Genomic DNA, 26,028 nt, shown 5'->3' on the forward strand with positions numbered 1-26,028 from the left:
ATCGCATGAGGGATTGAGCAAGGCTAGTAAGCCCTTTGATTGATTTTGGGAGCCCCCGAATACAGAAATTGTAACGTTTGGCCCGGTTCTCTAGATCATCAATTTTAGAGTAAGCTTCATCCAATCTATCCTGCAAATCGGTAATCATATCGAGTTTTGGGACACATTATGGACTGTCGATCAACTTTAGATGCAATACTATCAAGACGTTAGCCCAATTCTTGAAAATCTTGTTTCAGATCCGCTACTTTAGTAGTAGCTCTATCCAATTCTCGTTGCAACAGGTCAGCAAAACGAGCAATAAGGGTTGCATCTCCCAAACACTGTGGTGGAGCTGGAGGGAGTGTCGGCGAATTCTCAGGGCTATCAAGATCAGGTTCCATACCATTGCTTTGGCTGAGAAATATAGCCTCCATCATATTATCCAATAGAGAAGAAGCTTGAGAATCACAGCATAGTGAGCAGGCCAAGGCTTGGGACACAGATACAACAGGGCTGGGAGGAGACTGGGGGGCTGTAATAATTTTCATGTAGATTTTGTAAGTTTCCTCTTGTCTAGAGTTTCCGGTCCTGTATGCAAATTGCACTGGACAGCTAGAGTATCTTATTTATGTTTTTATCTTGGAATTTTGAAGCTTCCTTTACACCTGCTTCACACTACTGTGGGCAGTGCGACCCGCAGATTCCACACAAAAAAGGTGCATGCACCTTTTTAAAAACGCAGCCACAGGGGAACCGCATGACCTTTTTGACCATGTGGTTTCCCCATATCCATGATCGTGCTGCAGGCTGAGATGCATGGGGTGCTATTAAGAATGGATGGCAGCCCTGCACGTCTCACAAGAACGGCCTGATTCGGCTGCAGGAACTGATGCATTTCCTGCACCCGCAAAAAGAATGCACAACACGGGCACACAGTCAAATCATGCTGATCTTTTGCAGATGCATGAGGTTGCCATTATTTCTTAGGTTAGGTCCACATCTACTTGGTTGTGCAAGCTGCAGTTTGCATGGGCACGGCCCTCCATTCATTTGAATGAGCTGTTGTGCCTCCTGGAACAAAGGGAAAAGGTTCATGCAGCACTTTAAAAATCGCATCCGGCACAGGGACCGCAAGCGCTGTGTAGTTCCCAGTGCAGGAGCGATTTCCAGAGCATGTGGCATTCCATTAGCATTAATGTGGCATCCACACACAGCTCCTGTGCTTTTCTATGCGGGTAGTTGCGGCTGCGGGAAAAGTTGCGGACCCTTCAGCGTGAACCACTCACACAAATGTGAACCTAGCATTAATGGCATCCCCTCGTATCTGAACACGCAGCACATTTTCAGAAATCGCATGGTGAAAAAGTATTATGCAATTTCCCTGTGGTTGCATTTTAAAAAAAGGTGGAAGAACTTTTTTCCTGCATGAAATGCAGGCACAACATCCCACTGAAATAAATGGGTTGCCATGCCTGCGCAAATGTGACTCACAGAGCTGCTTTACCATGATGCAGTTTTTGACTACATTCTTTAAACTGAAAAAGAGAGCCCTGGCTGGAAGGTTGGTTTAGCACGCTATGCTGCTATACCCATATGGAACAGCAGTGTGGTTTTTTTTTTTTTTTTTATTATTAATAGATGAACTCATGCTTTAAAGCAGGGGTCTCCAAACTGTGGCCCTTTGCTAGCCTTTATCGGGCCCATGGGGTACTATTCTTTCCACTGATGCCAACAATGGGGTACAATTTCTCCCAGTAATACCAATGATGAGGCACTACTCTTCCTCCTACTGACCACCAATCCGGAGGCCATGTTTATTTTCACTGTTGCTGGGCCCGGGACATTTGCTACTCCTACAGCCCACAATCTGGCCCTCCTAAAAGGCTGAGGGACAGTAAACTGGCCCTTTGTTCTAAATTTTTGGAGACCCCTGCTTTAAAGTGTCACTAAACCCATGCCCCTGCATTCACTATATCTAGGCTTCCACAGTACACATACTGAGCACATACTAAAGCTTGTAAGAGAAGTTTTCATTTTGCTCTAGGAAGATGCAGGACCCCTTGCCTCTGTCTGGACAGTGCTTATTTGTCCCTGTGCTGATCACATGCACTCTCCCTAAAAAAAAACTTCTTTAGCAATATACACCAAACTGAGAATGTGCAGCTTGCCCTCAAGGCTCTGTTCTTTCAGCAGATGGATTGGGGACAGTAGAAGGGGAGGATCAGAGAAGTCAGAATCAAACAGCATTTTTACACAATGCAGAGGATTAACCCCTTAGGTTCCACAGTGAGCATAACAAGTATGCTTTACTGCATATACAGACTGATTTTACTGTTGTGGGTTAGGAACACTTTAAATATGCAAGTTGTGAAGAGGATAGTATTTGAAGGTTCATTACAGTGGAAGATTATGAGAACAGGGCCTTTATTCTTTTACTTTCCAAAATGTTATTACAGCAACGCAAAATGAAATGTTTACAAAATGACAATATAACGAAGAAAAGAGAATACAACGATAAATAACCACTGTTTACATTTAAAAAAAAATACATGTAAATGCAATAAAACAGAAAAACAATTGTTAAGGTAGCTACAGGATTTTGAAACATATGTTAACTGCTCAGAAGACCTCAGCACAGTAGTGACTCCACTCTACCAATGTTTTCCATAACTCTGCCTGCAGTGACACCTGTTGGTGAAACCTGTGTTCAACAGTTCTTTGTTAAAAAAATGTGACAGAGAGAGGTTTTAGACCTCCAACATGAAGAGTGTTCTGCTGTTAATTACAAGTATGGGTGAATATGGAGCATTACTAAACAAAAAAGTAAGGAGCAGAAAACATATTTTTAAAACACTGGTAAACTCCTTTAATTAGCAGGTTATCTGCAATACACAAAAACATGGGTGGGGTGCTATTCATTTTTTTGATCCATTCTCTGCCAATATGGCAGAAAATGACACAAACGAGCAATGTAGACTAGACCTAGGTCTGTATCTAAGGAAAGCATACTAAGTTTTACATTCATCAATAACAGCTGTACACTTTGCAGGTATAAACATTAAGCTTTTTCCTCAGCTTTGGGCTCTGGATTGTTCTCCTTTGGGATGCTGTGATGAAGAACTTTGTGATCCCATCCCACTGTTGTGAAACTATCAACACTGACTGGTGACCATGCCACACCTGTTACGAAATCACGGTGAGATTCATCTTTGAAGCTGTATAGGAAAAAAGGAAAGAAAAAAAAAAAAAAAACAGTGTAAATACATATACAAAATTAAGTTTCTTCATTTTCACATTTCACCATTGCAGAAAGCTTATATACACTAAATACCGTATTTTTCGCTCCATAAAACGCACTTTTTTCCCCACCAAAAATGGGGGAAAATGTCTGTGCATCTTATGTAGCAGCGGGCCCGGTATTTCCGCCGTAGCCATGTTAGAATACCGGGCCGGCTGTTGGCTCTACTGTGCAGAAGAACCTGCTCCTCGATTCTACCTGTTCCATGGTCCAGCGGTGTCCTACTTTCACCTGCCACCTTCTTTCCCCGGCATCTTCAGTGTGGGCACCCGGCTGTGACAGCTTGCGGCTTCACAGCTGGGTGCCCACTGCGCATGCACGAGAAGCGCTGTGCTTTGTAAATGGCCATGTAGTCTTGTGGGACCTGGCACGTGTCCCACAAGACTACGGGGATGACAACTCCGCGGAAGTGGGAGCGGGTACCTGTCCAATTCAGGTACCCGCCCCCACTCCCCAAAGGTCTGCAGTCTCTGGCCATCGCCTGTACTGTGTCCGCAGTCTCTGGCCATCGCCTGTACTGTGTCCGCAGTCTCTGGCCATCGCCTGTACTGTGTCCGCAGTCTCTGGCCATCGCCTGTACTGTGTCCGCAGTCTCTGGCCATCGCCTGTACTGTGTCCGCAGTCTCTGGCCATCGCCTGTACTGTGTCCGCAGTCTCTGGCCATCGCCTGTACTGTGTCCGCAGTCTCTGGCCATCGCCTGTACTGTGTCCGCAGTCTCTGGCCATCGCCTGTACTGTGTCCGCAGTCTCTGGTCATCTCCTGTACTGTGTCTGCAAACTCTGGCCATCGCCTGTACTGTGTCTGCAGTCCATTGGTTCCGAATATTTTTTTTCTTGTTTTCCTCCTCTAAAATCTAGGTGCGTCTTATGGTCAGGTGCGTCTTATGGAGTGAAAAATACGGTATATGGTGCCTGCTAGACAATACACTCAAAATTAACAATGGTTGCAGTGAATACTAGGTTTTTTTTTTTTATACACACTCAGGTAATTTCAGGGATGCGCAAATCATATTGCCTGATGCACGGGACATGTAGTTCTGGGCGCCAGGCCAGTGTTTTTTTTTTTTTTACATTTAGGCTCCATTCACGATTTCCAGTGCGAATTTGGAGCACAATTTTGGTGCAACTTTGATCCACTTTACCAAAAGTTGCATCAAAAATAGTACCAAAGTAGTGCAGGCACCTTTTCACAGTTTCTGCAACTTTAAATTGCACAGATTTGAATGGGCACCATTGAAAATAAAATCGGCTGGGAGTTGTCATGCGACTTGGATGCCAAAGTCACACAAGTGTGAATCAAGCCTTAGCCAAGCACAAAGGTTTACTTTATTCAGTGTGCTTTTCATGTCAGTTTTCAGTGAAATTGTCAAAGGTAGTTTAGCAGTTTGTTCAATGCGAATTTAGTACTGCTGTGATTTTCAATCTGCCTTCATATGCTAGAAATGCAGTCTATCCTCTTCTGTACAAAAACGCATTCCTTCCACAGCTATGGAAAGCCAGCTCCAAACTCACACAGAACCTTTGTTAACCGGGGGGGGGGGGGGGGGGGAATAAAAAAATCGCACCACTGGATGTCCTTTATATGCCCTTCATAGAAATAATGACTTTTCAGATGCCATGCGGATCTATGCCTTTCGGATCGTATCTGATCCGCATCAGTCTGAACTGGGACAAAGGCTGCATTAACACCTGGGCATTTTGGGATCGAGGCAGAATCGCTGTGATTCTGCTTGCAATCTCAAAACGCATTACAAATCGCAAATCTATTTTTAATGGCATCTAAAACGTGGTGCAGATTTACCTCAATTGTTTCGTGGAAAACGCAGAAAATTGCATTGTGTGAAGCTTTTCGACCAGAAAGGACCAGGAACTTCTTTTGGGTGACAACCTTCACGTGGTGTGATTGCCACACAATAGTGGCAAAACCACACTGTTTTAGGTGCCATAAATAATGGCACCTGAACCTGCATTTTGTGAATTTAATAAATACATTTGAGATCGATTCTGCTGTGATCCCAAGACGTCCACCCGTGAATGGAGTCTCACGGAGCGGACACCAGAGCTTGATTTGACTGCTCAGCATGCGTTTGTACTGATCACCCAAGTGATTCCATGTGCGAGGGTAACTTGAAGGATGAAATCTTTTTTGTTTTCCTCGTTGAAGCCGCCACTTCATTTTACTCGCTCAGCAGATAGCGCTTCTGCTGAGTGTTAAGAGAGCCTGACACGCCCCTTTCCTGATGAGCACCCAATCGGTGCTTGTTACACTGCAAGGTCTCTCCCCTCTCTGCTAGTCCCTGGGTGTGGTGCTGGAGACAGGCAGGGAGGTGAGCAGGAGATAAACAGCACAATGTTAAAACCTTGTTTAAATATGGTTTTGATTAAAATTATATTTTTTTTATCACATTGTCATGAGGGACAAGTAGATTGGGACCCCCGATTTAGTTCCTCAGACTAGTCGTTTTTAAAAAAAAAAAAAAATTCCACACCCTTGAAATTACATTAGAAAATTAAATACTAACAAACACAGGGCGACACTTTCCTAAGGTAATAGGCATGCAAGTTTAATCATGTGTATCAATATTTCAAACATAAAAGATAATTATATTTATGGCTGTTCCCCTACCATATTTAAATAACTGCGTAGAATAGTTGAACAGAGAGGAAAGTACATACATATGCACACACCTTAAGCATTTACATTTTTTTCATGTGTAAGACTGCTAGAGGCACAAGCACCCTAGGGTTGTTTTTGTATGTAACTGCATGTACCTTTTTATTAATTCAAAGTATTTTAATACATTCCTTCTGTTGTCAAGCATGGCAATTTGGTTTTATGCACTTGCAAATTAAATGCTCCTCTCAAATCTAACATCTTCCTCCTGTTAGATATTTTATCATTTACCTCTTAGGCCAGGTAAATACAAATTGTGCTCAAAGAACTAAAATGCTTTTGGAAGCACTCCTGTGGTACAGTCCAGTGCAATGGCTAATAAAAGCTCCTCATAAAATTATAATATAGTCAGGTCCATAAATATTGGGACATCGACACAATTCTAACATTTTTGGCTCTATACACCACCACAATGGATTTGAAATGAAACGAACAAGATGTGCTTTAACTGCAGACTGTCAGCTTTAATTTGAGGGTATTTACATCCAAATCAGGTGAACGGTGTAGGAATTACAACAGTTTGCATATGTGCCTCCCACTTGTTAAGGAACCAAAAGTAATGGGACAATTGGCTTCTCAGCTGTTCCATGGCCAGGTGTGTGTTATTCCCTCATTATCCCAATTACAATGAGCAGATAAAAGGTCCAGAGTTCATTTCAAGTGTGCTATTTGCATTTGGAATCTGTTGCTGTCAACTCTCAAGATGAGATCCAAAGAGCTGTCACTTTCAGTGAAGCAAGCCATCATTAGGCTGAAAAAACAAAACAAACCCAGCAGAGAGATAGCAAAAACATTAGGCGTGGCCAAAACAACTGTTTGGAACATTCTTAAAAAGAAGGAACGCACCAGTGAGCTCAGCAACACCAAGGACCAGGAAGACCACGGAAACAACTGTGGTGGATGACCGAAGAATTCTTTCCCTGGTGAAGAAAACACCCTTCACAACAGTTGGCTAGATCAAGAACACTCTCTAGGAGGTAGGTGTATGTGTGTCAAAGTCAACAATCAAGAGAAGACTTCACCAGAGTGAATACAGAGGGTTCACCACAAGATGTAAACCATTGGTGAGCCTCAAAAACAGGAAGGCCAGATTAGAGTTTGCCAAACGACATCTAAAAAAGCCTTCACAGTTCTGGAACAACATCCTATGGACAGATGAGACCAAGATCAACTTGTACCAGAGTGATGGGAAGAGAAGAGTATGGAGAAGGAAAGGAACTGCTCATGATCCTAAGCATACCACCTCATCAGTGAAGCATGGTGGTGGTAGTGTCATGGCGTGGGCATGTATGGCTGCCAATGGAACTGGTTCTCTTGTATTTATTGCTGATGTGACTGCTGACAAAAGCAGCAGGATGAAGTCTGAAGTGTTTCAGGCAATATTATCTGCTCATATTCAGCCAAATGCTTCAGAACTCATTGGACGCCGCTTCACAGTGCAGATGGACAATGACCCAAAGCATACTGCAGAAGCAACCAAAAGAGTTTAAGGGAAAGAAGTGGAATGTTATGCAATGGCCAAGTCAATCACCTGACCTGAATCCGATTGAGCATGCATTTCACTTGCTGAAGACAAAACTGAAGGGAAAATGCCCCAAGAACAAGCAGGAACTGAAGACCGTTGCAGTAGAGGCCTGGCAGAGCATCACCAGGGATGAAACCCAGCGTCTGGCGATGTCTATACGTTCCAGACTTCAGGCTGTAATTGACTGCAAAGGATTTGCAACCAAGTATTAAAAAGTGAAAGTTTGATTTATGATTATTATTCTGTCCCATTACTTTTGGTCCCTTAACAAGTGGGAGGCACATATGCAAACTGTTGTAATTCCTACACCGTTCACCTGATTTGGATGTATATACCCTCAAATTAAAGCTGACAGTCTGCACTTAAAGCACATCTAGTTCGTTTAATATTAAATCCACTGTGGTGGTGTATAGAGCCAAAAATGTTAGAATTGTGTCGATGTCCCAATATTTATGGACCTGACTGTACAATCCAGAGCCCCTTCCTCAACCCCCTTCAGCCTGCCATATAAGGAAATGAAGGCTAGCGGTGGGTTCTCTCCTTCTGGGAGAACGTCATATGGTGCCCTCCCACTTTAGCTGCACATGCACGCCTCAAGGGCGCGCGGCAAATCGGTAGTGCGCTGTATCCCTGGGACACAGCGGATCACCGATTACTGTAAAGAGCCGATAACATCGGCTCTGTCATGTGATCAGCTGTGTCCAATCACAGCTGATCACACGTAAATAGGAAATGCCAGTTATCGGCAGTCCTCTCCTCCCGTTGACAGCTTGTGAGGAGAGCCGGTAATCGGCATTCCTCATAGGGGACATCTACACTGATCAGGGCACTGATGATTAGTGCATAAAAGTGGCCACCCGCCCAAGTCTATAACTGGCTTATGAAGCAAGGACACATAAACAGGCATCACATAGTGAATAAAGGATCTATCCATTAAATGCATGTGCCTCTACTATGGGGACTCACAAATTTTAGAGTTAGGACCACAGATTACCAGGGTGCCGTGTCGTGGCTCTGTGGCTTACGTATGTATTTGCAAATGTGTGCTAACTAAACCCCTGTTATAAACGCATACTGTTAGACAGGTTAATTCGGTTGTTAGCAAGCTGGCTGGCAAGTTGCCCAAGAACATTGTTCTCTCCCCTTTATTCACTGATGATTAGTGCCCTGATGATCAGTGTAGCCCAATTGGTGCCACATACCAATGCCCATCAATGCCACATATCAGTGCCTACCAGTGCACACACATCGTTGCCCATCAGAACTGCCTTTCAGTGCCGCCTAACAGGGTCTGTCAGTGCTGCCTATCAGTGCCATATATAAGTGCTGACTTTCAGTGCCCATCAGTGATGTCTGTCAATGCCCACAGGTGATGCCTCTCAATGCCACCTATCAGTGTCTTCTCATCAGTGCCACCTATCAGTGCCAATCACTCCAGCCTCATTAGCGCACATCAGTGAAGGAGAAAAATTTCTTATTTACAAAATTTTATAACAGAAACTAAGAAAAAAAACTTTTTTGTTTCAAAATTTTCAGTCTTTAGTTTGTTTAGCAAAAAATAAAAACCCAGTGGTGATTAAATACCTCCAAAGGAAAGCTCTGTCTCAAAAAAAATGATAAAACGTTTGTTTAGGAACAGTGTTGCATAACCGCGCAATTGTGATTAAAATCACGACAGCGATGAAAGCTGAAAATTGGCCTGGGCAGGAAGAGGGTAAAAGTTCCCGTTAGGCAAGTGGTTAAAGTAGAAGAGTGTCTTCGCTTTGCAAAGCAATTTTAGTACAACATACTTACATTACTGAAGATTCAGAATTAAGGACCACAACTGAGCAATCTTCACTGACTGAAGCCAGCAATGGAGAGCTAAAATCAGATTTAAAAAAATGTGCTGTTTGTCAACCATTTTTATACAGATTACACTTAGAATTGTTCTAGGTTATAGGCTTTGCGTATTATTCATGGTTAAGCAGGTTGGAGATAAAGAGAGATGTCAAAGTAATTTGCAAATCACTGACAATGGACGTCACTACCAGAGCTCAGGAATTACCAGCTAGCTTTCTTAAATTGGATTCTACACAATACTGAACCATTAATGGTTTGTGAAGTTGGGCTTTAACCCTTTTATGGCTTTATGTTCTAGAAATTGTCATCATGAGTTCTGGTTGGTAGGATATTTCTTCTTACAAATACAAAGTCTAAAAGCTTGATGAAAAAAAAACATAAAGACACTGTATTGCATAATGTGTATTAATAATGAATTGAACAGCTACTAGTGGTTCAGAATGTTTCACTCTTACATAACTAGCATGATATTCAAGCAGGCTAGTTCTAGGGATACACTGACAATGTCTGCACAGCATATGAGAAAGCTAATGTGTGCATGGGGTTTAACTTTTTTGCTGCCAGAGTCATATTGCACACATTTAAAAAATCATTTTAGGTCTGAAGATTACACAAAACCCCAAGCATGCTTGTATCGGTCAGCCTTGCAATGCCTCATGGGATTTCTGGTTTGGCAACAGCAGGAGGGCCGCCAGTTTGACTCCCCTACACAATAGAATAAAATGGTGATATTTCCAATTTAAGATTACACGATATTACCCCAAAGGTCTAGACAATGCAAAATTTGAGTAAAACACACTAGTTAATTTTAGGGTACACAAACGCAATAAACTACCCAATTATTTGGTAAAATATAAAAAGACAAGGCTGCACTGCGTGAATAAATATCCAACATGTCAAACCTTAAATTTGTGTATGCCCATGAAATGGCAACAAATTTCAGTACCCTATATTTTCTATTGGTGATGCTTCAAAAGCCCCTACAGGTCATCAGTTTAGTGTTATGGAGGAGGTCTTGTAATAGAATTATTGCTCATACTCCAGCGTGTGGCGATATGTAACGTGTACCGCAACTGATGTTTTCACGTGTAGGCTCCCCTAATACCTGCATTTACGTTTTTTGGTGACAGGTTCTCTTTAATGTGACATGCAGAATCTCAAAGACCCTGCATGTCTCCTCTAGGCTCCACTGAATGTATTGCAATGCAGATCGCATTGCAATACAATCCTCTCCGGCTATGCTTGCTGGGGAAGTGACAGGTGACCCAAAAGTGATGTTATACACGTCGCTTTCCGGGTAACAGCACTAAAAAGGGGAGGAAAGCATCCCTTCCCTCTGCCCATGGCACTGCCATGTTGGTCCAGGGCCCGCAGATGGGAAAGCAGAGCTAAGAATACATGGCTGGGGGCGCAGTTACCAGGGATGTGTGGAAGCAATCGGGCGGCAACACAGCTGCCCGAATGCTTCTGCCTGTCCGTTATACTTACAATCCCGGTGGCTGCAGCCCATGGATTTTGTGTAAAACCCCCCACAGTCAGGTACGACGTAAGGACCTGGCAGCAAATGGGTTAATGGAAATTAGAACATAAGACCCTAAACTTTGCAACTTCAATGGAAAGCAAAAATCAAGAAGAAAAATCTAGGCCAGCGAGGTGGTGGTTTTACCTGTGATTTGAATAGGCCAGTCCTGTAATTGGTCTGGAATGTATGGACGCTGTCTGGGCTGAATCTGAATTCTTTAAATTTACAACATAAATATTTCCATTCTCATCACCTGTGAAAAGAAATGTAAAAAGCCATGACTTTCCTGCTATCAGAATCCATAAGTTGGCACTTTCCCATATAATATAACGGTTACCTACATACACCCATGACAAATACACATGTACTATGACAAATACACAAATGTGCTACAAACTATATCTTTATACCTGGGAAGCAGTCATGTCACATCTCTGCGATTTCTATTACTTTGGAAACATTCCTATATTAAAGAGGAACTAAACTGTAGCTGAGCACCACAAACCCCAAAACGCTAAATTAATTTTTAAAATGCAAAGCAAACCCACTAATTCATGTATCCATACTATATTTTGTTGAGAAATCATTTTGAAAAACACCTCCCTAGTATTTCTAGCCCTGGCAATCCTGAGTAACGGCAGATGATTCATGTATTTACTTCCTGGAATCCACCTGCCCTTACCTCAGGCATGCATGCAGAAGGGTGCGAATAGCTGAGAAAGCCCCTCCTCCCCATGAAAGAAAAAAAATGCCCATGAAGACTCCTGAGACATGACATCATTTTGGCCTAGGCCAGAAACCAGGAAGCAACTGTAATCATCCCACCTATTTACTAAGGCTAGCAGCATAAGGATTAAAAATAGTTAAAGTGGTTCTAAAGTATGGAGGTGTTTTACCTTAATGCATTCTCTGAACGAAGGTCAAAAACCTTCAGCATGCAGCTTCAGCCCCCCACCCTTGCCCCCCTTATACTTACCTGAGCCTGATCTTGATCCAGCGATATGCATTAGAACAGAAGCTCTCTTTCCGCCTCACTGGCTCAGGTACAGCAGCAGGAGCTGCTATCAATCACAGCCAATGAAGAGGGAGAGGGGCAGAGCCGTACTATGTGTCTGGATACACAAAGCCAGTTTGGGAGTAGGCATGCTTGGTTACCCACATAACAAGCAGCTTGTTATGATGGGCACTCAGTGTGTGTGTGTGTGTGTGTGTGTGTGTGTGTGTGTGTGTGTGTGTGTGTGTGTGTGTGTGTGTGTGTGTGTGTGTGTGGGGGGGGGGGGGGGGGGGGGGGGGGGGGGGGGGGGGCTAGGAGCACCAGTGGGGGACCTGAGAAGGGGAAGATCAGGACTGCTCTGTACAAAACCATTGCACAGAGAAGGTAAACATGACATGTTAGCTGTTTAAAAAAAACAAGAGAGAACATTTCACTTTATTGTTGACAAAGGGAGCTAGATGCTAACCTTCCACTACACCAGCTGGCACATTTCACATTTGGACCATTACACTAACCAGGCAGGAAACACAAGAATAGATGGTTTATTTGAGAAAGTCCTATTTCTGCCTTAGTACTACCTAGGAAAGATAAAGGCAAGGTCTTTGCATGTAAGCACATTGCTCTGTAGCAACACAAACTGCTACCTTGCAAATCTGCTCTAAGGCGGTCCTCATTCCTTCCATCTAGTGACATGTCTAACTAACTACTAGAGAGAAGTTGAGGGATGAGGAATGGCCTGGCCCATAGCTCCGCTGGAGTGCAAAAAAGTGGGAGTTGGGGTTAGAGGAGTGCTGAGGAAGCCCAAGCTCATTTATAAGAGCTACCTATTGGAATGTACATGAAAGTGTAACTAAAGACAGCAACTCTGTTTAGTTTTACACCCGTAAACCCCATGAAAGTTCTAGATGAAGCTTAATTTTTGCTTAAAAAGTATTCCTACCTCAGTAAGCATTTATAGTCCACCTTTAGCCTTGTGCATTCTTTCAAAGAATCGGTTATTGGCATTGAAAGACATTATACAGAGCTAGCACCATTTATGAAATTCTGTGCTTACTGCTATGTCTCCGGGAGTAAACTGCATCTCAGCATACATACAGTGGGTGGGTAGGGCATAGGCATGGCCTTTACAATGATTGACAAGCTAGGGCTTACTACTCCTCAACACTAGTCTCCAATCGGACACCACCACTGTGCATTTACGTACCACTATAGAAAGGCACAACGTAAATGGTGACAATGCATCTGTTTGCATGGAGGTGATGCTGCATTGTTACCGTATAAAAGGAAGTAGATCTGCAAGCCATCAGACACTGGAATCTAAGGTACAAAACAGACACTGCTTGCAACATTTATACAAACAAGTACTGTTTTGTTTACAAAATGTTGGAGCTGTATTACAGGGTATATTTCTATCTGACCAATGTTTTATTTTAACTTGCTGAAATTAATTCCTTTACCAATGGCAAATTTAGAGCAGTAGTGGTTAACGTACCCCTGGTTCACATCTGTGTGGGTGGTTGCGTTGCAGACCCGCACACAAATCTGTGCAGCCGCACCACCTGCACAGAGGAATGCAGACCCACGGGCGGGTGCCATTAATTCAAATGGCACGCTGCCCGCACTGAGAATCGCAACCGTACTGGGAACAGAGGATCCCGTGCGGGCTGCGTTTTCCGAAGTGCAGGGAATTCTTCCCTGCATGTCCCAGGGTACGGGAGTCCATTCAAATGAATGGTCTCTCGTGCCCTCGCAAAAAACGGCCCGCAGGAGATGTGAACCTAGCTTAAGGAAGTATAGAAGGCATAAACTTTGGCTCATGTAATCACCATAGTCATGCATAATGTTCAGTATAAGTAATGCTACAGAGGACAGTCCAACTACTGACATACTAAAAGAAATGATGGGCACAGATTGTTTCTACACCATAGCAGAGATACATTTTATTTTAGTGAAGGTATCACTCCATACAAGAACTGTTCTTCACATGTTAAACACACAAAAAAAAACAACTCATCTTACCACAAGCAAATGTATCATCTTCAACAGGGTGCCACGTAACATATGTGGGGATGCTGTGTGAGGCACAAACATCTACAGGCAAGAAAGGCACATTACAATCACTATCTTGATCATAACACCATAATTATATATTAAATAGGCCATAAATTCATAGCAATAAATATTTGGCAGGTTCTTAACATAGCTCCAGGAAAATAAACTGTTAAGCCCAACTCTGGGCAGAAAAAAAAAAAAAAACAATTATCCCTTGCAGTGGGGCTGCACTGGCACTGCAAGGGTTATGTGCTTTTTTTTGTCCAAGTGGGAGGAAAAGCACTTCTACTCACCTGATCCTCTACTCCACCGATGGACACCGCTGCCAGGTGATCCAGTGGTGGATTGTTTTCATGTCCACAGTAGGTCTATGGAGCCTGCGTTGGTCTTGAAGATGTCAGGAACAGTCCACTAGAGCATGGGGGAGCAAGAGCTGCAGGGTCTGGTTTTGTGCAGGGAGGATCAGGTAAGTACTGTATATGTCCCTTCATTCCTCCCCTAGACAAAAACGAGCAATTAACCCTTGCAATGTGGGCATAGCCCCACTGCAAAGGAAAACTTTTTTGGCCCACAATTCAGCTTTAATGGCAACATTTTGCTTACCCTAATATAAAGTATGTACTGTATATAAAAGCAAATAAGCATATGGACTGGTGAAGCATAATTCCTTCCCATCTGTTTGCAATTGCTACAAAAATGGTGAATAAAAAAAAAAAAAAAAAAAACTCTATACAACCCAAAGCAGTACATAGATTTCAGCTTGACAAGCTTTCCTCCATAAAACACTATTAAAAAGTAGAGTTCACATCAAAAGGACTTGCATCAAAAGATGGATTTTACTTTCCATCAAATCAAGTTAATACATACCACCAGAAGCTTTTATGTAAATAGAAAAGTCCTTTGTTTAACCACTTGAGTCCCAGCTGCCACTTTAAAATGGTGCTGGGATTAGCAGCTATTCGTTCAAGTGCGATTTAAAACAGCTCTGGTCTCAGTAGCTCCCGAAGGTCCCCATCAGCACTAGCACTACAACCACCAGCTGTCAGTGACAGTTTGGGTTCGGCATAAAGCCCAGGGCTTCTGATGCTTCTACAGAATGCCCCATGCAAATTACATAAATGTTGCTTTTGAGAAAAATAACAGGAAAATGCAATTTTGTCTAATGTTTTTGCACTATCATTCCTAAAACCAAGAAAATAAAAATGTATATATCCAAATTTGCTACCAAATCAAAGCCCTATCTGTCCCCAAAAAACTATTTATAATATGTTAGCTTAGACTAAAAAAACGTAAAAGATATGTGTGGAAATGAGACTTCACAGAAATGGGAGAAAACTTGGGGATTTAAGGAGAAAACAGCCTGGACTCCCAAGCAGTTAACTGAAGAAGATGGCTAACTGTCCATATCAAACATATGTCAACAGAGAAGGTTTAAAAATTGTGACAAACACACTTGGCAGAACAAGACACAGTTAGAAATTAAAGTGATACATTTTTTGATGGAAGGACACATTTTAGTAAATTATACCATTAAGAAATTGAGGAACTCTGCAGGTCTTCCCAGGTGCAATTTTTGCCAAATATATATAAAACTAAGGCAACACTGTGTACAAGAATACCCCCAGAAACCTCCTTTCCAGATCGTGTGATTCACTTATTAATTGGGAATTTTGCAAATTACATATTTTCTTATTATTGCTGGCCTCACAAATGTTTAGGAATGCCTTCAAGCCTTGATTAAATGGTTACACAAGGACAAGGTCTGATTACCTTAAATAACAAAGGAATGTGACTATTTGGACAAGCCAAGTCAGACCACTACTTTCCTTTCAGGAATATGCTAGCTTTCCTAGAAATTCATTGTTGTTTGCATGGGGGGGTGGGTTGTCGATTGCTTACACACAAGTCCAGTATATAACAGCTAGACTGGAAATATTTGTCTCGTGTCAGAGCTTAAATATGCATGAGTCTGTGGTCACCTGTGTGCCATGCCATATAATGGAGGAACCTGTGGCGGAAACAGCATCTTTACTTAAGTATTCTTGTTATATTTTCTCTATCCTTATCAGTATCTGTCATTACGTGTAATAAATGTTATACTTTTAAATATGTGTGTGATCTCTCTTTGCACATATTGAATACAACACCCAAAACATAACAAAACACTTATGAAGTGAATGCAGGACAAGGACTTTATTATTCAGTATTTATTACTACTTTTGAGGAAGTTACTGCAATTGTTTGTCTAAGCCAGGGTGGGAATTTGTTTTCCCAAAGGGCTACATGAGAAACTAAGCAGTGTTGCGGAGGGCTGAATTTAATTTGTTTTCTATGTTTATGCAAAATTATTTATAAAACAACTGCTCATGGAATAGGTCTCTTTCAGATGGACAGTCGGGGGGGCGGATAAGGCAGAGCTTTAGTTTTACCACCCACACAAACTTTAAACTAACAGCCATTCGGGGCTGTTCTCATGCTGTGCCTGTAGCATTTTTAACTTGGGATGCAGAGTTTGACAAGCAGCAACACTTGCCAAATTCACCCGATGAGTTCCGTTGGTACCATGCCACAACTGACTGCAGCACGGTAGTGAGGCATTATATGGGTAAATCAGGCAGCGAGGAGACAATAAACACCTCGTAACTGCCTGTCAAATGCCCATTGAAAAGCAATGCGACTGGAAAGAGAAAGCCGGAGATTGGCAAGGCAGGGATTTCTGCAGATCCTGACCTGGAGTGAAGAACAGGTGCACAGCTCCTGGGGTACGCAGTGTGCACACGCTAACGCAGGAAGAACCTGTCCAGGTAGCAGAGTGGTAGGAGAGCTTTGGGATGTCTGTTAGGCAATGCTCTCCCACGAAAACTGAGCCTCCCTGCTGTACCGGTCAGTTCCTCTGGCTCTCTCCTTCCAGTACTTGCAGTTCTCCACATGGACATCTGTCAGTGTGCCTCTCTGAGTAAGCTGAGAGGCCCAGAGAGGTATGCAGACAATGGAGGCATCGAGTGCTGGATAGGACCCCCCCCCCTTTCCTGACTTGCTGGGATGCATGCTCGGATGAATGTCCAGTATGGATTTTGTGGGGGACCCCCACGCCATTTTTTTAAAAGAATTTTGGCATTGGTATTCCCCTCAAAATCAATACCAGACCCATACGGGCTTGATATGGATGGAAGGGGGACCCCATGCCGTTTTTTAAATTATTTTTTTTTTTAATTGCCAGCAATTCTTTTACATTCAGCTGTCAGTGGGGAACCCCGCTGACAGCTGAAACATTAACAAATGGTTTTCACTACTAACATACCGAATGACTTGATAAAATAACTCATGCAGTATTTTAGTAGCGTTTTTTATCCATTCTTCTAAATCAGGGGTCTCCATACTTTTTAAGCAAAGGGACAGTTTACTGTCCTTCATGCTTTATGAGGGCTGGACTGTGGTCAGTGGAAGTAGAAAATGTATCAGTCTCATCGTTGATTGGAAAGAATTAAGCCACATTGTTGGTATCAATGGGAAGATTAGTGCCCCATTTATGGTGTCAGAAGGTGGCCTGGTGCCCCATCGTTGGTGTCAGTTGGTGGAATGGTGGCCCAAGGGTCAGATAAAGGCAAGCAAAAGGCCACATCTGGCCACCGGGCCGCAGTTTGGAAACCCCTGTTCTAAATGCTCAGAAAAAGAGCTCCATGGTAAAGATAGTATGACTGACTTCGTAAAATTGGAACATTTAATTTACGGCACAGCTAATTAGCAGTGTTACTTGGCACATTTTGTTTTCCCCCAAAATACTTTTTTATTAATGTTTTCAACAGTTTAAAATCCAAAAACCAAACCACTTGAAACAGCCCACACACTGGCCGTACATTCCTCACATAAGACATTGATATCCTTATTTACACAGCTATAGTAAGGTCAGAGCTAGAAATGGTATCAAAACTAATTTTTACAGAGCCTAATGAAATACAGTTTAGAACCCACATCATGTCTGTCTAGCCCATGCATAAGATGTCTAGATTATGTCCGCAACATTTCAGGTCCCTCTACATTAGTGGTGTCATACAAGTCTGGTGTTGTGATACCCATATAACTCCAAGCAGGTATCAAGACCAAAACACAACTGACATTGAAGTATATACTGTTTTAGATATATATATATTATATATATGCACATTTTAAATAGTTTGTGTGTTAAAATACAATGCCTTACATACATAGATGCTATTCGTACTCAAATTTTGTTTGGCAAAATTTTTTGCCACCAATACTTCTGTGCCAAAAATATGGCAATTTCACAAGCTGAAAACAAATGTACAGTGTTTGCACTGGTTAAAAATAAACTGGTTTTCTACCCACATTACTTACCAATACGTTTTGCAGGTTTAGCATTTCTGGTGTCCCACAGCAATACCCTGCCATCCTTTAAAGACACAGAAACAAAAAACTTAAAAAAAGCACAAAGAAAAGCATCACAGTCATCCTTTGATAAAAAGGTCACTCAAAAATTTATGAAAATATGAAAAGAGCCAAGAGTGCATATTGTCATATGTGAAATTTTTTTTTTTTTTTTTTTTTTTAGCCTTTGGAAGCAGAAGTGGGGAAGGATTAGGACCATTTTCAGTCTTTTTTTTTTTTGCTGTGTCTCCATTGTGGAGCATTCCCCTTCAATGTAAACCCTAGTGAACATGGTCTCCAGAATATAGTCATTGGTCTCAGAATTAGGGGAACCCATTGTAAGTAGACATTAATCACAGTTCCATGCAAAAATTACATTTCAGGTTTGATTGCACACAGCCATAGGTCTCTATAAACTTTTGGAGATACTGTATAAGCAAATCAGCAACTTTACTTTAAAGCGGTATTAAACCCAGAAACCCCAAAATTGTATTGCAATTTTCCTGTTCTTAGATGTGATGCCTGCATTAGTTTGAGCCTTTTCTTTTATTTTCACCTGGTGACTTGGCCAGCATGTCTGTCATTTTTTAACTTTAAAAGACCAAGCTGTCTAGCAAAAGTGGATGTTAGAGGGTTGAAGAGAAACAATTTACAACTGGCAGGGGTGCTTAGAAAAGTCAGCTATTATTAAATTTATGTTAAATCTTTATCCATCACAAAAAAAAAAAAAAAAAAAAAAGTCATCTGGTTAAAGAAGTGTTAGCTGGAGTGCCACTTTAATTTATCAGTCAAGTCCATATAAATCTGCAGGTGCATCTAACACTACCTTCTGCCCAGATTGTCAACAATGCTGTACATAGATGTCTGTTACTCCTCTAGCCAGAGCGGAGACACCCTAAGATAAAAAGTGTGTTACTGGCAGGATTCACCAGCAGAAACTAAAAGAAAAAAAGCCTAAAAAAAGAAAAACTACTGCAACTGCCACATTTAAAGAATGCCTCCAATTTTGTTGAGAAAAAAAAAAAGCAAATCCTTCTGGATGTGATCAATGTACATTGCAAAGATGTTAACGAACTTTGTTGCAAATTTCAACCTTTGTCTGTGTCCATGTGCAAAGTGAATCTGAATGGGTGTAGCAATCAGTTGATGCACTTACACAGTGTTCGAATGAGGAAATTTGCAGGTTCTGAATCCCTTTGGAACTGATTAACTCTTGAGGAATATCTCACCAAACATTTTTGTTGAAGAGATTGCCTAAAATATGACTTGTAACTTATTGCAGAGAACTGGGAAAATCAATGAGCCAATTACACAAGCAGGAAATTACATTTCTGAGGGGTGTTCCCATACACCATCTGTGTACAATATATTGTATGCCATAATGCCATATTGCATTGAATTATACAGAAAATTTGTGCTACAGATTGAAAACAAAGGGTAGTTTTCAATAACATTCATATACAATATGGCTAGTGTATCAATTGTAAAGGCTATTTTTTTTTTTGTTAATTTGTTTCCTACAAAAGTGAAATTTAACTGCTTCCCAACCGTCCTATAGCAGAAATACTGCTACAGGGCGGCACGGGTGCGTGAAATCACGTATATATATGCGCACCATTTGGGGCTGTCAATCACTGGGTCCCAGCTGGTAATTACACGCCAGCGCCCGGTGATTACCGAGCATCTCTGACGGGGAGGAAGACTTTTGTTTACGAACAGTCTTCCTACCTGTTAGCACAGGCACACTGCTCTGGCTTTTTTTTTCAACACTGATCACTGTATTGGTGTCACTGGGGGTGACACCAAGTCAGTTCCCCCCCCAGTGTCAGAATGTCTGCCGCAGTCCCACTAAAAGTCGCTGATCGCAGCTATTACCAAAAGAGAAAAAAAAATCCCAGTATCTACACCGCCATTTGTAAACGCTATAACGTTCATGTAAATCAATTAATTTACATGCATTGGGAACTTTTTTTTAGCAAAAACATGTCGCAGAATACATTTTGGCATAAATTTATGATGAAATTTGATTTTTTTTTTTTCACTGGACATATTTCATAGCAAAAAGTCCAAAATATTGCACACATACACAGTATCTCACAGAAGTGAGTACACCCCTCACATTTTTGTAAATATTTTATTACATCTTTTCATGTGACAACACTGAAGAAATAACACTTTGATACAATGTAAAGTAGTGAGTGTACAGCTTGTATAACAGTGTAAATTTGCTGTCCCCTCAAAATAACTCAACACAGCCATTAATGTCTAAAATCGCTGGCAACAAAAGTGAGTACACCCCTAAGTGAAAATGTCTAAATTGGGCCCAAAGTGTCAATATTTTATGTGGCCATCATTTTCCAGCACTGCCTTAACCCTCTTGGGCATGGAGTTCACCAGATCTTCACAGGCTGCCACTGGAGTCCTCTTCCACTCCTCCATGACAACATCATGGAGTTGGTGGATGTTAGAGACCTTGCGCTCTTCCACCTTCCATTTGAGGATGCCCCACAGATGCTCATTAGGGTTTAGGTCTGGAGACATGCTTGGCCAGTCCATCACCTTTACCCTCAGATTCTTTAGCAAGGCATTGGTCATCTTGGAGGTGTGTTTGGGGTCGTTATGTTGGAATACTGCCCTGCAGCCCAGTCTCTGGAGGGAGGGGATCATGCTCTGCTTCAGTATGTCACAGTACATGTTGGCATTCATGGTTCCCTCAATGAACTGTAGCCCCCCAGTGCCGGCACTGGGCAGGAAGGGGATAACATGAGGGGCGATCAAAGGATTAACTGTGTGCTGCTGTGTCCATGTGCTTCACATGGCTGTGCTAACAGGGAGAACTGTTTTGTTTACAAACAGTTCTCCTCCCCATTGGAGATGCTCGGCAATTACCGGGCACCGGCGAGTAATCACCGGCCAGAACCCGGTGATTGACAGCCCCAGCCGCGAATGGCGGTGCGGGTAGGGCGCATGCGTGCACCCATGCCGCCCTGTAGCAGTATTTCTGCTATAGGGCAGTCGGGAAGCAGTTAAAGAAATCAACAGGGTTGGACTACCAGAAGTGCAAAGTGAAGCAATACCATACGTGAGCAAATTTTCTTGACAAGTTTCATATTAACGTGTAATCTGCAGCTTAATGAAAAACAATTCTTACTTCACTGCAGGAAAGAAACATTGTTTCTTTTCCAGGGCAGGTGGACACACAGTTCACGAAGCTGGAATGTGCTAAAAAAGAAAAAAAAAAAATAAATGGCTAAAATTCTATATACATGCATGCATATGACTTTTTTTTTTTTTAACACAGCTAGTAATTGTAATCACATGTCAATTTCAGCTCAGTTTAATCCCCGGCAGTATGGCAACTTTTCATTTTGGATAGACGAAGGGAGGATATTAACCTGTCAGATTTTTATTTCCCATCTGTGTCCCACTAGGCCGATTTCCTTTACTTCCTGTCTCATAGCCACAAGAAAGTGGGAGGAAAACCCTCCAAAGTGACGGAATCAGGGAATGCATTAAGGTAATAAAAAAAAGTGACCTTAGGACTACTTTAAAATTTACACAAAAATATATTGCAATGATGTATATGAGTAAAAGGAATGCCTATCCAAAATAACCTCCCTTATCCAATAGAGGTTACTAGAATCGGTTTTGAAAAGTACACTTTAAAGTGACACTGTGGATAAACAATAAAATTAACATCTGCAAGAGAAAGATGATAGAATTGGCTGCTTGATTCAGAAAAAAAAAAAGTCTAGGCCATCCAGAGCTTACAAACTAGTTCTGCAAATTGCCATTTTCTCAAAAGTTGTCTTTTGTCTACCTAGGTTACTTTGGTACTGTCAGATGGTGGCAGGGGGTACCCTATACTACAAATATGTGTAAAAAGTGAAGGGGATGCTGTGTGGTGCTGCAGCAAATGGTGTGTCTTGATAATAAAAGTGTCCAATTCATACTGCTGATATCCAGGTCACATCCAGTAAACAATTCAAACACAGTCTGCTGTTTACACACACACACACACACACACACGCCATGAATTTTGAACAAAATACACACAGTTTCTATTTGAGAGCCTGAAGATAACACATTTCCTTCTGTAGTATAAGCTAGATTTCTCCAAAATCAATATCGCAATGAAGATTTCAAATACTGCATAACCTGCTGCCGGTGTTGGACAGTAAGCATGCAGTCCAAGAGGAAAAGAGCTTAGTCCACCACAAACTGCAGTGAGTCAGTAGAGAAAAAAAAATGTAGCTTTCCTTAAAGTTTAGGTATGGCAATTTTCACAACTGGGACCAATATAATTATATACGTGCCATATTCACTACTACAATGATTGCCGCTAGCTTCTGGGTCCTGTGCCAAGCGACTGCCCTGCAGTTTTCTGAAGAAGATCGCTTGCTTGGCACAGTTGGCATTCAGGGAACACTTTGCGGTTTCTCAATTAATGCAAAGTGTTTTCTGATTGTACGACATGGAGAGGTGGGGAAGTGATGTCACAATCCCCGCCCTGTCCACTGAGAAAATTAAAGTGTTCTTGGAATAGTGCTTGTGTCAAGGAAGTAACCTCCTGTGCTCAGCAAGCATCAGGGCAGGTGATCAGCAAGAGATCCAGAAGCTACTGGCAATCACTGTAGAGGTGGAGCCTACAACAGCGATTTCCAGCTTCCATTGGGAAGCCATACTTACACTGGTCCAAGGTAACTATGTAAAAATGACCATGCCTAAACTTTAGCTTTAAAACCAAAACAGACCAACAGAGGGAAATGCACAAATAATTGTACACTCACCTTTATAGGATTTCAAGGGAGTTTTCTGAGAAAGATCCCAAACCTTTACACTAAAGTACAAACAAGGGTTATTGCAAACAGTATACAGACAGTAAAACATTTAAAATAGAGGGGCAGTTCACAAAAAAAGAAAAAAAATTAGTCATCAGTTAAAGTAGAAGTAAAACTTCCAAGAGCTGTACTTTTGAACAGTCCCGCAGTCTTCTGGGACCTGTGATGTGTCACAGAAAGCTGTGAGCGAAGGGGAGGTGGACCGCCTAGGCAATGCATCCCCTTTTGGGTGAAGATCTGCTATAAGGAGTTAAGGGAGGGGGGAGGAGAAACAGAAGCCCACTGATCTTCTCAATAAAAGGTTGTGCAGGGGGGTGGGGGATGTTTGAGGGGGGCCGCCACATTGGATTAGCTCCCAGCATAACTAAGAAACTGACCACACTGTGCTCTCATGCTTAGCGTGGTTAGTTTTAAATAGCAAAGCAGAGGGACTGGCAGGCGCACCAGGGATTTCACACAAAAAAAGTAATACAAAGAGGACAGGATACGGTTTCATACAAGTACATGCTACAACAAGCACATATCAGGAATATGAAATGTTGGGTGTACATATTCTTAAATCTGGTAGGCCAAAATCGCCCTGTGGCTTCTTATAAATCTTGGGATGGTCACACACACTACAATCTGACTGTACAATCTCATTTATACTTATCAAAACTATGCAGTATAAGGACAAACCTATACAATCCAATCAATTTCTATCCAATCACAGAGGCCCTTACATGGCATAGTTGCTTGCAGATCTAAAGGAAATTGTACATACTGTATAGTGTATAATCAGTTTAAGAGAAACTATAGGAGCCATCATCCTGTTATAATGATCAGCTGGGTTCTTAGCCACTTGGAGTTTAAAATATCCCATTTCTTACTGTTTCTATAATATAGCACAGAAATAACAACCCAACAGGGAGAATGGGACTCCCTGATAGTAATCTTGTGTGAGCAAGCCACAGACAACTGCTTGATTCCCGCATAAACACATTCAGCATTGCTATGGTAAAACCTTCCTGCTGAGCTATTGTGTTCTGCCTTTCCCTGCCGGAAAATCCCAGTGATCACTAGCGGCTGTATCTGCTGGCTGTGATCGCATGCAAAAAATCCAACATGCTGTTTGTACTGGAGCTCAATCAATGGATTGACTTCAGTACAATTAGCTTGCCCATAACTAGATCGAATTTCGGCCGATCCTTGCTGAACTGCTCGAGATTCGATCCATTTATGGCTGGCTTAACTCTCCATCACTTTTGGATGGACTATCTCTTTGAATTCAATTGTTTAGCGCAAACCTGAAATCCTTGCTCCCACTAACAGCCTGGGATCCACCAGTGAACACACTCAGAGATGTGACCATATCATCATGTTCATATTTGGAGAATTTATTAACAAGCAGAGATTCATTATCCAGCAACTCCCATAGCTCCACTGCACCTGCCAAAACAAAAATAACCCAATATTTATTACAAGAAGAGAAGCAATTCAAACAATATAACATTTCAGAGCATTTGAACTTGATATTTATGGACTATACGATAAAATATCGTACTCAGTACAACATATTCATGCTCAAAGCATCCCCTCCCACCTTCCCAAGAATAGTTTAGCTGGGTAAATATGGAATAGTTCTTTAATGGATGCAATACCAGATCTGTCATCTATATAATTAGCTACAGATTTCTCGGCGCCGGCATCTCAACTGTGGGCACCCGACTGTGACAGCTTGCGGTTTCACATCCAGGTGCCTGCATTGTGAATGGTCCCGCAATCTTCGGGGACTTGTGCCATGTCCCAGAAGACTGTGGGGAAGTAGAGGGAGAGAACTTCCGCTCGGATCGCCTGTCAAAACCATGTACCCGCTTTCCCCGAAAAAGGTGCCATTTGGTGAAGAGGAGGGGCGAGGAGGCCTTAAAGTGGAACTTCCCTTTTAAGGTGGAGCTCAGCTTTACCAAGAAAGCTGGTGCAGACTCTGGAGGATGCCTAAGGGGCAACTGGCTCAGCCTCTCAATGCAGTGCTGAGAGCCAGAGCCAGCCACTTCTGTCCCATCCACAGCCTGTTGCTCCAGTGAGTGTTGGAGGGTTAGAGCAGAGTCACCGGCTCTTTGATCACTGAAGACCAAACATTGAGTAATCAGCTGTCTTTGATTGCTCAATTCTCAGTCTTAGAGGCATCGGGGGACAGATGCAGGTGATTATGTGATTATGACCTAGGTGATTATGTATGTTTTTTTGTTTTTTTTTTCAAAACCCAATACTTCTTATTTACATGGACATTACTGACAAAATAAACAGGTTAATCTAATATAAAACATATACAAAGTAAGAGCACAGACCATTTGCCGTGTCATTTTTACCATACAAAGCACACTAGAATGACAACATGCCACAATTAATTATACACAGAATTCAGAGAGAAGAAGAGTACAGAAAAACAACAAGAGCAAGAGTGCTAAGATGAAAGTGTATGGTCTCGGTTAATCCAGGGGTACCAAATTTGCTACAATTTTTTTGGCTTGTTTCTCAACTCATAAGTGATGTAACAAAGAGGGGAGACAGCGTTAAAGCAGTATTAATCCCAAAAGCAAACATTGGTTATTTTGCAGCTTACCAATTCTTAGCTATGATGGCTGCATTGGTTTTTTTTTTTTTAGACTCTTATTTTCACCTGGTGATCCAGCCAGTAAGGCTAGGTTCACATATGATTGTGTCAGGAACGCATGCATAACGTCTTTCCTAGTTTGGACAGAGTGGAGAGGGATCAGAGCATCTGTCAGTTTATATTGCTTTCTTTGTTCCCATTAGGGAGTTTCTCCCTTTTGTAATGTTTACAATTTTCATTGAAAGTAAAAGAAAATCCTAAAAGTTGGGCTGTCCCTAGAACAGTAAATAGAAGGCAAATCTTCCAATGGGGACACTAG

The 26,028-nt window shown here is 42.0% G+C and overlaps 1 protein-coding gene across 1 annotated transcript in view; it reads right to left on the reverse strand.

Annotated features, from left to right (window-relative positions):
* Positions 1-2,389: 2,389 nt before the first annotated feature.
* Positions 2,390-26,028, reverse strand: part of WDR77 (WD repeat domain 77) — a 29,472-nt gene continuing 5,833 nt past the window's right edge. Inside the window, exons 3-10 of the mRNA XM_089668307.1 lie at positions 24,403-24,544; positions 23,066-23,115; positions 21,427-21,497; positions 18,246-18,300; positions 13,857-13,928; positions 10,988-11,096; positions 9,274-9,342; positions 2,390-3,197 (exon numbers count right to left, since the gene is read on the reverse strand). Coding sequence (XP_089524433.1) covers positions 3,041-3,197; positions 9,274-9,342; positions 10,988-11,096; positions 13,857-13,928; positions 18,246-18,300; positions 21,427-21,497; positions 23,066-23,115; positions 24,403-24,544 — 725 coding nt within the window. The 3' untranslated portion in view covers positions 2,390-3,040. The remainder of the gene's footprint in view (positions 3,198-9,273; positions 9,343-10,987; positions 11,097-13,856; positions 13,929-18,245; positions 18,301-21,426; positions 21,498-23,065; positions 23,116-24,402; positions 24,545-26,028) is intronic.

This window comes from Staurois parvus, unplaced genomic scaffold, assembly GCF_062004578.1.
Source record: "Staurois parvus isolate SC_StPar_1 unplaced genomic scaffold, SC_StPar_1.0 ptg000056l, whole genome shotgun sequence".
Classification (NCBI taxonomy): domain Eukaryota; kingdom Metazoa; phylum Chordata; class Amphibia; order Anura; family Ranidae; genus Staurois; species Staurois parvus.